Below are 13615 nucleotides of genomic sequence, written 5' to 3'. Positions count from 1 at the left end.
ATTCCAGTTCTAACATACAGAGTGAATCTGGACTTACAGAAAATGTCACGACATACTTCTATAAATACTCAAACCTTTATAGACATTAAAATCTGCCCATGGCACTTTGGTAAACTTATTTAATAGTGACTTAAGTTAAATCTAAGTTAAGAAGATTACATGATTTTTGGGAGAGAGACATTAGTTTTAAATTATATCCTGAACCAAGTTTTGGATTTTCTTTTACTGAGCATCAACAAATAAATAGTTTGCAAGTGGGTGATGAATAAATGTTGCCCTGTATCTCGATGTGGATGTGGCCCACCTTCCTTAGAGAATAGGAGGAACATGTGGATTATTTCCTCTGTGGGATTTTGCTATGACTAAGGGAAGGTAGAGAGTTTAGATGTATTTGTTTCTCTTCTTTTTCTATTTCTGTACTTAGAAGGGAAAAAGGAGCACATTCTTTAAGTATTCTAGGATCTGACCCCAAGATCTCTTTGGTCTCTCTAAACTAGGATGGAGTACCAAAGGAGGTAGGAGGAAAGTCAGAAATACTACTTTAACTGAAAGCACACATATTCATGTTTTTTTTTTTTTTTTTTTATCTTCGTAGCACTTTAAATTCTGATCTTAGTAGGCATTCAAAAGTTACAGTCAGACCACAGGCCTCAGCAATGCTGCAAGGTACTAATTTTTACCCTCAGTTTCAATTCTTTAGCCTTCAAAGAAAAAAAATAAAATTTAAAAATTTTAAATGTATACAAAATTTGAGTAGCACTATGTAGCCCAGACTGGCTTTGAACTTACAATCCCACCTCAGCCTCCTGAGTGCTAGAATTAAAGGCATGTGACAACATACCAGGATTAAATCTTCACTTTTCAATTCAGTAAAATTTAAGCCTTTATAGCAACTAAAAATTAAGAATTTTAAGTTGCTAATCTTTTTGAAGAACTAAAGTTAGATAATGTTGAAACCCTATTAACCTCTGAACTCTGTAGCCTTTTCAAAAGATTACACAGTTTGCTTTCTAAATGCAAGAGTAAAAGTGAAAATCATGAAAGTCAGAAAACAAGTTGATTGTCAGTAGTCTTAGTTTGTATCCTCTCCAGCTCATGTCAATGCTCAGACACATAGAAGAAAAGGAATCACGCTATTTCTAAGTTCATGATAAGGAATTCTTTGAAAGCATGATTAAAGAAACTCCATGATTTCACATTTAGACTTGAGAGTCCTACTAGGCACCAACAAAGGTGTGGGTTTTTTTGTTTTTGTTTTTGTCTTACAGAATACTGCTTTGTATATCCGCAGCAGTCTCTAAAGTTTGTTGAACTCCAAGTGGTCTATCAGTTAATTTGAAGCATTAACCTGTCCACATGTCAAACATGTAAAATTGGAGATGTACATTTAAAATTTTTGATAGATAAATGTTCTAGTTTGGAGATTACTTAAGGAGCCTAAAATTTAAGGATACAATGGGAAACTTTAATTGGTATCATTGCCTAACTGGATTCTCCACTTGAAACTTAATCAACACACAGCGTTAAGTTTAAAATTTCACTAATGTAGCATTATTTTCTCAGTAGTTATCACTTGCAGAAATGATTCTCACTTGACATAAAGTAGAGAAAAAAACAAACCCACATCTAATTGGAAAAGATTAGGGCCCTACTTTATACCTTTGCATTAGTAATTAATGAAAAAATAACTAAACCTAATGAAGGCACTATTGTAAACAGCAATGCATACCTTATGTGCACCCTCACCTCAAAAAAGATTTGCTCCTAGGAACTAAGAATTATACTATGGCCCTTTTGAAAAAGTAAACTAAAAAAAAAAAAAAAAAAAAAGTATCATTAATAAGAGAACTGAATTACGGACCCTAAATATATACTGACAAAATAAACTACTTGTCATCAGTACTTTGAAATCTTCCAAACTGTAAATGCAGTAGTCTTTAAAAAGCCTACTTAATCACCATAAAGTTAAAGTAGTTAAGACATTTACCAGTGGTCCTTAAGTGAGAATGTACATGAGAATAATCTGGCATTAGTTAAAACACAGTGCTGCTCCAAATCCACACTGCCTGTGGGTCTGGAATGGGGCCCAAACACAATTCTAAGGTCTTTTAAGGTGATGCTGAAAGCTGCAGATGCTGGCGCTAATTTCTGAGAACCACTGGCCTAAATTATTAATGGTATATCAGTACAACCCTAACCAAAATTTTGGTCAAGATGTATGTAAACTAATGAAGAGAGAATAATGCTTCGAAAGAACACAGATTAATTCACCCTATTACATCAGAACGTCAACATCTGCTTCATGGTCTTCCTCAGTCACTTTCAAGGAGAGCACCTCTTCATTGAGGAAGAGCCCACTGAGCCTCTCCTTCCGAGCCTGCCTTTGCTCCTTCAGCTGCCTCTTGCGGAAGGCCTTCTGCTGTAGTTTTCGCTGCTTGGATCGCTTCTGTTAAAGAGACAAAGGAAAGGTCAATGAAGTTTAGACATTGCTGTATGCATCCCAGAGTTGGTGGATCTAATTCGCTACTTTCGAAATTTTAAGTTGTTCAAATTTCTCTACAGAGTGATTCTCACACCAATAAGTAAGCCATTGGCTTAAATGTTTTTTAAAAAAAAAAAAAACTTAAGATTCTATTTTTAGGGCATTAGAGTAGTTACTCTTTTGGCTAGGAAGGGCTGATGATTGGTTATTTGGGCTAGCTATAGGTAACAAGATACTCTGAAAAATGTATTTTTAAATAGAATTATGGTATACTGGTATTAACATAGCAAAAATAAAATACTAGAACACAAAACTAAATATAAAATGCAGAAAACATTGCCTAAATTCCTAATGCTCATGCTTTCAAGGTACCTTTTACCCCACAGAACTAAAAAATTTCCTGGTGGCTGTGAAAGAATCGTGCCTTCATAATATTAGGCAACTGCTATCTTAAAAGCCTGTTAGGAACCCAGTGGCTATTCAATCTTCATCACTGCTAAACCTAAACCAAAAGAGAGCTGCCACATAGCCAGTGAAATCCCTTGGCAACTAATAAGGATGCCTTTGCTTCTTCCATTTTGACACAAACAAAACAAAACAAAATAAAAAATAGTCAAACAAAATGAAGCAAAGTGGGGGAGGAATCATTGTGTATCTTCTGATCACTAATAGGTTCCCAAAGAGATTCTCCTTTTATCTTTAAATTGCTCTAGTCTGTGCCATTGCAAGGAACCATACATACTCCCATGCTAAGCCACGTAACTATTCCATGTACACTTTGACTTTCTTTTACAAGTGCTCAACAATGAGTTTCAACTATGGAAGATGAGAACAGAATTATATAAAGCCTTATTATAGTTTTTGATTAGTCAAGGAACAGTTAAGATTGAAACATCAAGAAATCACTAAATACACACACACACACACACACACACACACACACACACACGCACGCACCCCAAAGGCCTACACAACAGTTTTAGGATCCAATAAACAGAAGTTTAAGCCAAGGAGTACTGATGCTAATAGTGAAAGGTAAAGTTTTGTATTAATTAGACATTTTACTTTTGAATCCCGAATCCGCTCTGCTGCACTTGCAGATAAGTTGCTGTCACTGTGTGCTCGACTCATGTTGGCACTGGAGTTTGAAGCAGAATTTCCAACACTGGACCCACTGCTGCTTGCAGAACTGACCATGCTGGCACTGCTGCTGCTGGCGCTGGCACCGCTCACTCCACTGGTGCTCGCACAGCTAAAGTTGCTTCTCTTCCAGGCCTCCCTTGTAGGCCGCTGACGAAGGCTATGCTCCTTGATATAGTTTCTGACCTTGGGACACACAGGCAAGCACTGGTGAATATTGCACCTTGATATTCTACCCTCAAGATGCTACGCCCAAAGTGCTTTAAATGTATAAGAGATATCTAAATATAGAAATAAATACAAAGTCAGATACATTAATTCTGCCCAGTCTAAGCTTAATATTAGATTCAAGGCCAGTCTGGGCTATAGACTAAGACTTTGAAAACAATACCCAAAAGATGAGCAGAGGGGAACAGCATGAAGGAAGGGAAGGGAAGAAAGGAAAAACTAAAAAATTAGCAGTATTCAAAACTCTGGCAAGCACATAGACCTATATTTTAAAATTATAAAATATTATGTAGCAAATGCTACTGGCTTTCAGAATTTGAATTTTAAGAACACTGAAATGAAAACAACGAAAATAAAACAGATGTGGTTATACATTTTCAAATGTTTCCACTAAAGATTTAAGTAAATTTATGATTCTGTCTCTCATGAGCGTGCATTTCCCCCTTAATTTTAGTGAGGGGCACAATGGTGCCTGATTTTAAATGCACTACATCAACTTTCCATACTAGAGAAAACTAGCTGAAAGGAGAAAAACTATTCCTGCTGTGAGAAATGAGAGACTTTTCACCAATGCTAAACACAAGACACCAAAAAGAGAGAATTTAAAACATTTCTATTAGTGCCAAGCAGGGGTGTAGTAAAAATGATGAGAAATGTACATCTCAAAGCACCTGCCCAGGCTTAGTTATTCCAGCAGTGTGGCTCTTGTTGAGTAGGGCTTGGGAGTTTCCTGTAGGAGTTCATGTACTCTAGGCTGGCCTTGAAGTCCCTAACTGGTCGAGGAACTTTTCATCCTTCCAGCTCTGAGTCCCAAGTGCTAGAATTACAGGTGTCTGTTACCACTCCAGGTTGTAGTTAGTACTCTTCACTGACCAGAACAGTATTACTATTTGAGACACACAAAACATCTTAAAACTATATGTTCTCAAATACTATTGTCATTTTTTTTTCTTGGCAGTACTAGGGGCTGAATTCAGGGCTCTGTGCTTGCTACAGTGTGCCACTGAGCTACACACATCTTAGCTCAGCAACATTTTTTTTGCTAATGTTACATTTCCCAGCAGTGATTCTAGCCTTGACAGCCTTTGAGTACACATATGATTACGTAAGCCTACACTTTATAAGCTGTTGGTATCTTCAGTAAATAAACTATATTTACTTTACATACCTGCTTCAGTTTTTCATCTGTGAGACAGTTAAGTTCAATAATAAACTCACTGTCTGTAGGGGAGATCTGAGCAGAAGGATCAATGATTTTAATAATGTCAAGTTGCTCCCGAAGGCCCATCTCAGTACTGACTTTACGGCTCAGATACTCAATATATTCCACCTATGTGAAGAAGCACAATAAACAATGTCAGTTTGAAAACCTGACCTTTGCTATGTGAATTGTGACACGTTTTAGGCCTTAGAAGAATTGTTTTGCCCAAGGCTCCACTAACAAATCAACCACTGTCTAAACAAGAAAGCTGACTGTTCCTTAAGGATCATTGCTAAGACGTCATAATTTCACTTGTTACCTGGAAAAAAAGTTGAAGCTCAATTTTAGATTTATTAACCAATTCACTGGCTACAAAGAGGTAATAAAGGGGGGCCTCACATCCTCTCTACATGTAAGTTCTTTTCCACATACACTTTTAATTAAGAATGTCAACATCTAACGATGTCAACAAATTTACCTGCTCATCATTTGTCATTGCACTCCAAGCAAGCTCATCTAGATTCCGGTGCTTGTTTTTCTTTTTAGAAACCAGGCAAGGTGAACTTGGAATACTGGGTATAACGTCAGAAAGTACATCGCTTCCACTGGCAATGTCACTGCCTGGTAACTTATAAAAGGAAGAAAGACTGAGGTTAAGAAAATTAAACATGGCAAACTGCATTTTAAATATGGTATCACATTTTATACATCAATTAAAAGTTACTTTACGCAAGCATAGTTGGTACACATGCCTGTAATACTCAGAAAGTAGAGCAAGGATGACCAGTAGTTTAAGGACAGCCAGAGTAAAATAATCAACCTCAGGTCACCCTCAGTATAGAAGATTACATGTCAAAAATAAAATACAAGATGAAGGGCAAATAAATATATAATTGGAGGATCTTTAAGGTAAGAGTAATACTGAGATACCCAAATCCTGCTGGGAGAGAGCTGGTCTCCCAGGAGTGCACACACACACCTGTGAGCACAGGTAAAACCACCGCTTCTCCTCCAAGGGTCCAGCCTGGAACCCTCAGGGCACAGAAACCAAGGAGCAGCCTGGAACAGGATCCTTTCAGTTTCCACCTGCACCCAGAGCTAACCTTGTACTACAGCTCTCCGTATCCAAATCCCACCAGGAGTGAGCTGGTCTCTCAGGAATGCTGACACACCCAAGTTGAACAGGTGAGACCACCAATTCTGCTCAAATTCCTGGCCCAAGAGGGACCCACACAAAGCTATCAGGACACAGGAACCAAGGAAGAGCCTGGGGCAGGATCCTTCCTGTTTCCGTCTGAGCCCCAGAGCTGACCCTGTACCACAGCTCTCCACACCCAAATTCCTCCCAGAGAAAACTGGTCTTCCCGGAGTGCTGACACACAGACTTACTTCTGTACGTGACAAACAACAGAGACAGCAAGACCAGCAAATACCAGAGATAACCAGATGGCAAGAGGCAAGGGCAAAAATATAAGCAACAGAAACCAAGGCTACTTGGTATCATCAGAACCCAGTTCTTCCACCACAGCAAAGCCTGGATATCCCATCACACTGGAAAAGCAAAACTCTGAGTTAAAATCACAACTCATGATAATGATAATAGAAGATTTTAAGAAGGACATAAATAACTCCCTTAAAAAAATACAGGAGAACACAGGTAAACAGGTCAAAGCCCTTAAAGAGGAAACACAAAAATACCTTAAAGAATTACAGGAAAACACAACCAAACAGGTTGAAGGAATTAAATAAAACCATCCAGGATCTAAAAATAGAAATAGAAACAATAAAGATATCATAAAGGGAGATAACCCCGGAAATAAAAAAAAAAAAAAAAAAAAAAAAACCTAGGAAAGAGATCAGGAGTCACAGACACAAGCATCACCAACCAACAGAATACAAGAGATAGAAGAGAGAAGAATCTCAGGCATAGAAGATACCACAGAAAACATTGACACAACAGTCAAAGAAAATGCTAAATGCAAAAGCTCTTAATCCAAAACACCCAGGAAATCCAGCACACAATAAGAAGACCAAACCTAAGGATAATAGGTATCAGATGAGAGGGAAGATTCCCAACTTAAAGGTCCAGTAAATATCTTCAACAAAATTACAGAAGAAAACTTCCCTAACCTAAAGAAAAAGATGCCCCAAAAACATGCAAGAAGCCTACAGAACTCCAAATAGATTGGACCAGAAATAAAATTCCTCCGGTCACATAATAGTCAAAAGACCAAATGCACATAACAAAGAAAGAATATTAAAAGCAGTAAGGAAAAAAAAAGTCAAGTAATATATAAAGGCAGACCTATAAGAATTATACCAGACTTCTCACCAGAGACTGTAAAAGCCAGATGATCCTGGATAGATGTCATACAGACCCTAAGAGAACACAAATGCCAGTCCAGGCTACTATACCCAGCAAAACTCTCAATTACCATAGATGGAGAAACCAAGATATTCCATGACAAAAATAAATTTATACAATATCTTTCCACAAATCCAGCCCTACAAAGGATAATAGATAAAAAATTCCAACACAAGGAGGGAAACTACAACCTAGAAAAAGTGAGAAAGTAATCTTCCAACAAACCAAAAGAAGATAGCTACACAAACATAATTCCACATCTAATTTAAAAAATAACAGGAAGCAACAATCACTTTTCCTTAATATCTCTTAACATCAATGGACTCAATTCTCCAATAAAAAGACATGACTATCAGACTGGATACATAAACAGGACCCAGAATTTTGCTGCATACAGGAAATGCACCTCAGTGACAAAGAGAGACACTACCCCAGAGTCTAGCAGTTCCTCAGAAAACTGGACATAGCATTACCTGAGGACCCAGCTATAACACTCCTGGGCATATACCCAGAAGATGCTCCAACATATAACAAGGACATATGCTCCACTATGTTCATAGCAGCCCTATTTATAATAGCCAGAAGCTGGAAAGAACCCAGATGTCCCTCATCAGAGAAATGGATTCAGAAAATTTAGTACATTTACATAATGGAGTACTATTCAGCTATTAAAAACAATGACTTCGTGAAATCCATAGGCAAATGGGTGGATCTAGAAAATATCATCCTGAGTGAGGTAACCCAGTCACAAAAGAACACACATGGTATATACTCACTGATAAGTGGATATTAGGCAAAGAGCATGGAATACCCATGATACAACTCAAGGACCACATGAAGCTCAAGAGGAAGAAAGACCAAAGAGTGGAAGCTTCAGTCCTACTTAGAAGGGGGAACAAAATAATCAAGGGAAGTAGAGGGTAGGAGGAACTTGGCAGAAAGAGGGGGAGGGGGAAAAGAGGAGACAAATCAGGTATGGGAGGAGATATACACAGGGTCAGGAAATTGAACAAAGGTGTGTAACAATAGGGGATGGGGAACTGGGGGTAGCAACAAGAAAGCCCAGATGCTAGGAAAGCAAGAGGCTCCCAGGACCCCACACGGATGACATTAGCTAAAATACTCCACTAAGGGGAGGAAGAACCTGAAGAGACCATATCATGTAGAGACCATGCATGAAAATGAACTTTCTAAAAAGCATGAATAATAACTAACAATTACTAAAATGCTAGTCTAAGTTTCAATAATCACTAAGGTTTTGAATTTATAGCCACAGTATTATCAGGCCCTAGGACACGAATAAGCAGGAGTTAGGGATGTCTACCACAGGAGACCTGAATGATCTGCCACTTACTGATGTTATTCAAGACAGAATTCTATGAATTCTTCTTCTCTAGCATATAGTAACAATATAAGAACAACTGAACAGGCAGTGGTAGTGCACGCCTTTAATCCCAGCACTTGGGAGGCAGAGGCAGGCAGATTTCTGAGTTCGAGGCCAGAGTGGTCTACAGAGTGGGTTCCAGGACAGCCAGGGCTACACAGAGAAACCCTGTCTTGAGAAACCAAAAAAAAAAAAAAAAAAAAAAAAAAAAAAAAAAAAAAAAAAAAAGAAAGAAAGAACGAACAACTTAAGTTATTTAAAATGTGCTGTTAATATAAAGCAAAAACTCAAGACAGAAATATTAGAAAAGGAAAGGACAAAATAGAAGACAATGTATAGACAAAGGAGAAAAAACTACATCTAAAACACAGAAAAATGAGATCATATCAGAAAGTGAGACAGATATCAAGAATATATCGCCTCTAAAAAAGAGTGGTTTATACAGCTTTATTAATATATACCTAATAAACAAAACTATACAATACGTGGATCGTTTGATATATTTGAACATGTACATACATTCACCCATGAAACCAAAACAGTCACATCAAGGTTATAGGCACATAAATATCCTCCAAAAATTGTTAATTTAATGTAGGATTCTAAGATACACACCAAGAAAAAGGGAAAATCTTTTCTTAGCAAATTTCAAAGGATATTTTCATGATGACAAGCTATGCCAATTTTCCTTTTTGGTTCTCTAGAATTTGCAACTATATTTGATTTGATGATTTCAAGGCCTTGAAAATTTCCAAAACAAGCAGAGTTTTAGTACTAAACACCATTGCTTTCCTATGCATTTGAATTCTAATACATGCATAGCACTGTAATAGGTATAGGGAATTCAACAGAGTGGAAATCATGATCACTGCATGAAAATGTTATACTTTGGAAGGTAACACAATACCATCCATGTACCACAACATAGCATGTGCTGGATGTTAAAAACAGAGACAGACAGATCCTTGGGGCTCACTGGCCAGTCAGCCTGTTTAACTGAAGAACTTCAGGTCAATAAGGGACCCTTTCTCAAAGGGTAAGGTGGATGGTATTCCTGAGTATAACACCTGAGATTGGCCTCTGAATTCTACATGCAGGTGCGCGCGCGCACACACACACACACACACACACACACACACACACACACACACATTAAAATTAGCATGAACACACACAAACAAACATATACTAAAAATACCTATACTTGGGCTGGAGAGACCTGGGCTTGATTCTTAGCATCTACATGATGATTTGCAACCATCTGGAACTCCAGTTCCAGGGGATCTGATGCTCTTGTGTGGGCACCAAACATGAACATGGTAAACAGATTTACATGCAAAACATTCATAAACATAAACTAAATGAATCTAAAAGTATAAAAATACCTATACTTTCAAAAGTTAAGAAAAGTTTCTTTTAATATCTGGAGACTATCTGTTTCGGGGGAAAGCTATATGATATGCACTTAATTTCACCTTTGCTTTGCTTTTTTGTGAGAGATAAGGTAATACAAAAAAGTAATGAATAGTAGTTTTGGTAATTTTTTAGGGGAAGTTAAAAACAGCCTAGAATTAATTGATCGATTGATTGATTGATTGATTGATTGATTTTTGTACACAAAATATCACGCTATGTGTACGGAAATGTGGAGCTCTCAATATATAGCCCAGGCTGCCTTGTCCCTCCTGCCTCACCCTCCCAAGTACTGTAGGTACAGGGATGTGGCATCATACTTGGCTATCTTATGAAGCAGATTCTTGAGCAAAAAAAAGTGGTTGATGTCACCAACTTCAAAGGAGACTCAGAAGCTTACAAAACACAAGTGACACTTAGTAAAATGCACTGTCTTTTTTCTGTCTTTTTCCATTCTTTGTCATGGTTTCTGATCACTAAAAAGGTAGTAAAAGCCCTTAAAGAATGTGTCCTATGTTGCGAAATTGATTGGCTTATTTTTTTTCTTAACAAGGAAGTATTTAATGACGTCAGCGAGAAAGAAAAGACGTTTGGGAAAGAAAAATAATTTAGTAAAATCACAGATTGCAAGAACACAGGATGAGGTTAAGAAAAGAACGTAAGCTTTTCGCCAAGATGGCGCCGAAAGCGAAGAAGGAAGCTCCTGCCCCTCCCAAAGCCGAAGCCAAGGCGAAGGCTTTGAAAGCTAAGAAGGCAGTGCTGAAAGGTGTCCACAGCCACAAAAAGAAGTTCCGAACGTCACCCACCTTCCGTCCCAAGACACTGTGGCTCCGGAGGCAGCCAAAATATCCTCGGAAAAGTGCGCCCAGGAGAAACAAGCTTGACCACTATGCTATCATCAAATTCCCGCTGACCACTGAGTCAGCCATGAAGAAAATAGAGGACAACAACAGGCTTGTGTTCATTGTGGATGTCAAGGCCAACAAGCAGCAGATCAAACAGGCCGTGAAGAAACGCTATGGCATTGATGTGGTCAAAGTCAATACCCTGCTAAGAAGGCGTGTGTTCGCTTGGCTCCTGATTATGATGCTCTGGATGTTGCCAACAAAATTGGGATCATCTAAGCTGAGTCCAGATGACTAATTCTAAACATACACTTTTTTTTTCACCATAAAAAAAAAAAAAAAAACAACAAAAAAAAAAAAACCGACATACGCCAGGCGGTGGTGGCGCACGCCTTTAATCCCAGCACTTGGGAGGCAGAGGCAGGCGGATTTCTGAGTTCGAGGCCAGCCTGGTCTACAGAGTGAGTTCCAGGACAGCCAGGGCTACACAGAGAAACCCTGTCTCGAAACCGCCCCCCCCCCCCCAAAAAAAAACCCGACATAAATAATAAAAAAGGACACCATAGCATGCTTTTAATCCTGGCACTTGGGAGACAGAGGTGCCAAGGCATACAGACAGAAGCAGAGGCAGAAGGATCTCTGTGATTTCAAGGCTAAGATGGTCTTCATAGGAAGCTCCAGGACAGTCAGTACTATGTACAGAGATCCTATCGATCAACAGACAGACAGATAGACAGACACAATAAATAAGAAAGAAGGAAGTAAAGAAAATCAGCACTGAGGATGTGAACAATAGGAGAACTAGAAGCACTCCTGTGGCATGTTAGGAATAGACACAAAACATTTTCTAAGTGACAGAACTTAATGCAACAAAGAACGAACAAAGATGGAACTGGGCATGAAGCTTTTGTTGTAATCTCACAGACACTCTGATACGCATAAACAGAAAAAAATGGGTGAGAAAGTTTTGAAGGAAGAAAATAATTTATAAATTGTTTAGGAACATTCATTGCTTTCTACTTACTGACTTCTCATGCAGAAGTAACTTCCTTGAGAGTCTGCTTCTAGGACTTACACAGCACAATGGACTGTACCCCCAAAATATAAAAAAAATAAACCCTTAAGAAGAAAAAGACCAATTTGATAACTAAATGGTTACCAAGGAGTCAAATATTAAGAGTATTGGAAAATAATTCATGATCACATAAGCCACCCAGGATGATATACTTAGGTTTTCAAGTGTTAACCACGTCTAGCTTAACACATTCATTCCCACAAATAATGCTATCCAAAGAAATTCATATAAGTAGTGACCAAATTCAAAATTGAACACAAGTGCAATGTTTTCAAATATGCCAGGCAATCTGGCCTTTAATGTAGTATGAAATAAGACTGCAATATGGATACAGACAACAGGGAAATGGGAGTGTGTGCAAATATTCTTTGAATAGACAACATTCATTATTCACTATGCTATAAAACATGCCACAAATGCTCATGGACTTTGTCCATGGAACCATTATAATTTGAAGTAACATCACGGATCAAGGACTCGGCATCAGATAATGGGTTACCATGGAATAACAAGGTCATTCAGGTAAAAATGCCAAGTAGTCAACTGAACAGAAGGGGCTACAATAGCAGTTATACAGCCCAATTAACTGTATTAGCGCCTATATATTAGGCCAACAAGTTCCCACTTTATAATTGATAGAGTATTTCAGAATTAAAAAGTACTTAATGAGTCCTATATTTTTTGTAGACTGTATTCAATTATCTTTCTACCATAATCAGTAGCTGTGACACATGGAGAGAATTAAATCAAACCTCTGTCATATTTTCTGCACGATACAGCAGAATTCTGTGAGTAACCTTCATTTCTACAAGAGCTGATGTGTAACTTCAGATTGCACTTCTAGATTTAAAGTGTGACAGCAGAATTACTCACTCTTTGAACATTCTCTAAGCTTTCCTGCTCAACAACAGAGATAGTTTCTCAAAGTATGACTCGTCGAATATAACTTTCCAAAGAATAGATGAACCACTTATGTTACCAAAACATTTGCTCAACAGTTTAAACAGATGCAGATTTTCAGCCTGACAGTTAATGATGTTTAACCTCTAGGTACAATGATTTTGCTCTGTTAATCCTAACAATAATTTGCAATCATCATCATCTTGCATGATTTTCTTAATATTAGTTGATACTTAATAATAATTAATATTAATAATATCTCACAAAGATAAGGAAGCATTTCCTAACATATTTAAATGTTAAATATCTGTGGAACAGATTACCTATACTCCAACATAACTAGTAAATCTGGCTGTAGAGATGGCTCAGCAGCTAAGAGTCCTTGTTGCTCTTACAAGTGGATTTCTGGAAAAAAGAACAGTAGCTACTCTAAAAGGCAAAATCTTAATCTTTGGAGGAAGTAGCATCTTAGCATTTGCAGTGCTTTAGTCATTAAATGCATACGTAATAAGTCAGGAAACACTTCTCTCTTTGAGAACATTTCATAGTATTGTCATTTGACTTATAAAACCTTTGGTCATC

At 37.8% G+C, this 13615-nt stretch overlaps 1 protein-coding gene and 1 pseudogene across 1 annotated transcript in view; one reads left to right on the top strand and one right to left on the bottom strand.

The window, feature by feature from the left end:
* Positions 1-585: 585 nt before the first annotated feature.
* Fam199x (family with sequence similarity 199, X-linked) overlaps positions 586-13615 on the bottom strand; it is a 30845-nt gene continuing 17815 nt past the window's right edge. Inside the window, exons 3-6 of the mRNA XM_034485275.2 lie at positions 5530-5679; positions 5019-5180; positions 3548-3808; positions 586-2446 (exon numbers count right to left, since the gene is read on the bottom strand). Of these exons, the coding sequence (XP_034341166.1) occupies positions 2276-2446; positions 3548-3808; positions 5019-5180; positions 5530-5679 (744 nt within the window). The 3' untranslated portion in view covers positions 586-2275. The remainder of the gene's footprint in view (positions 2447-3547; positions 3809-5018; positions 5181-5529; positions 5680-13615) is intronic.
* On the top strand, positions 10883-11337 carry LOC117694393 (large ribosomal subunit protein uL23 pseudogene; annotated as a pseudogene).

The sequence above is a fragment of the Arvicanthis niloticus genome, chromosome X (genome assembly GCF_011762505.2).
Source record: "Arvicanthis niloticus isolate mArvNil1 chromosome X, mArvNil1.pat.X, whole genome shotgun sequence".
Lineage (NCBI taxonomy): Eukaryota > Metazoa > Chordata > Mammalia > Rodentia > Muridae > Arvicanthis > Arvicanthis niloticus.
Note: the sequence above shows the minus strand (reverse complement) of the source record. Positions and strands in the feature narration are given on the sequence as shown.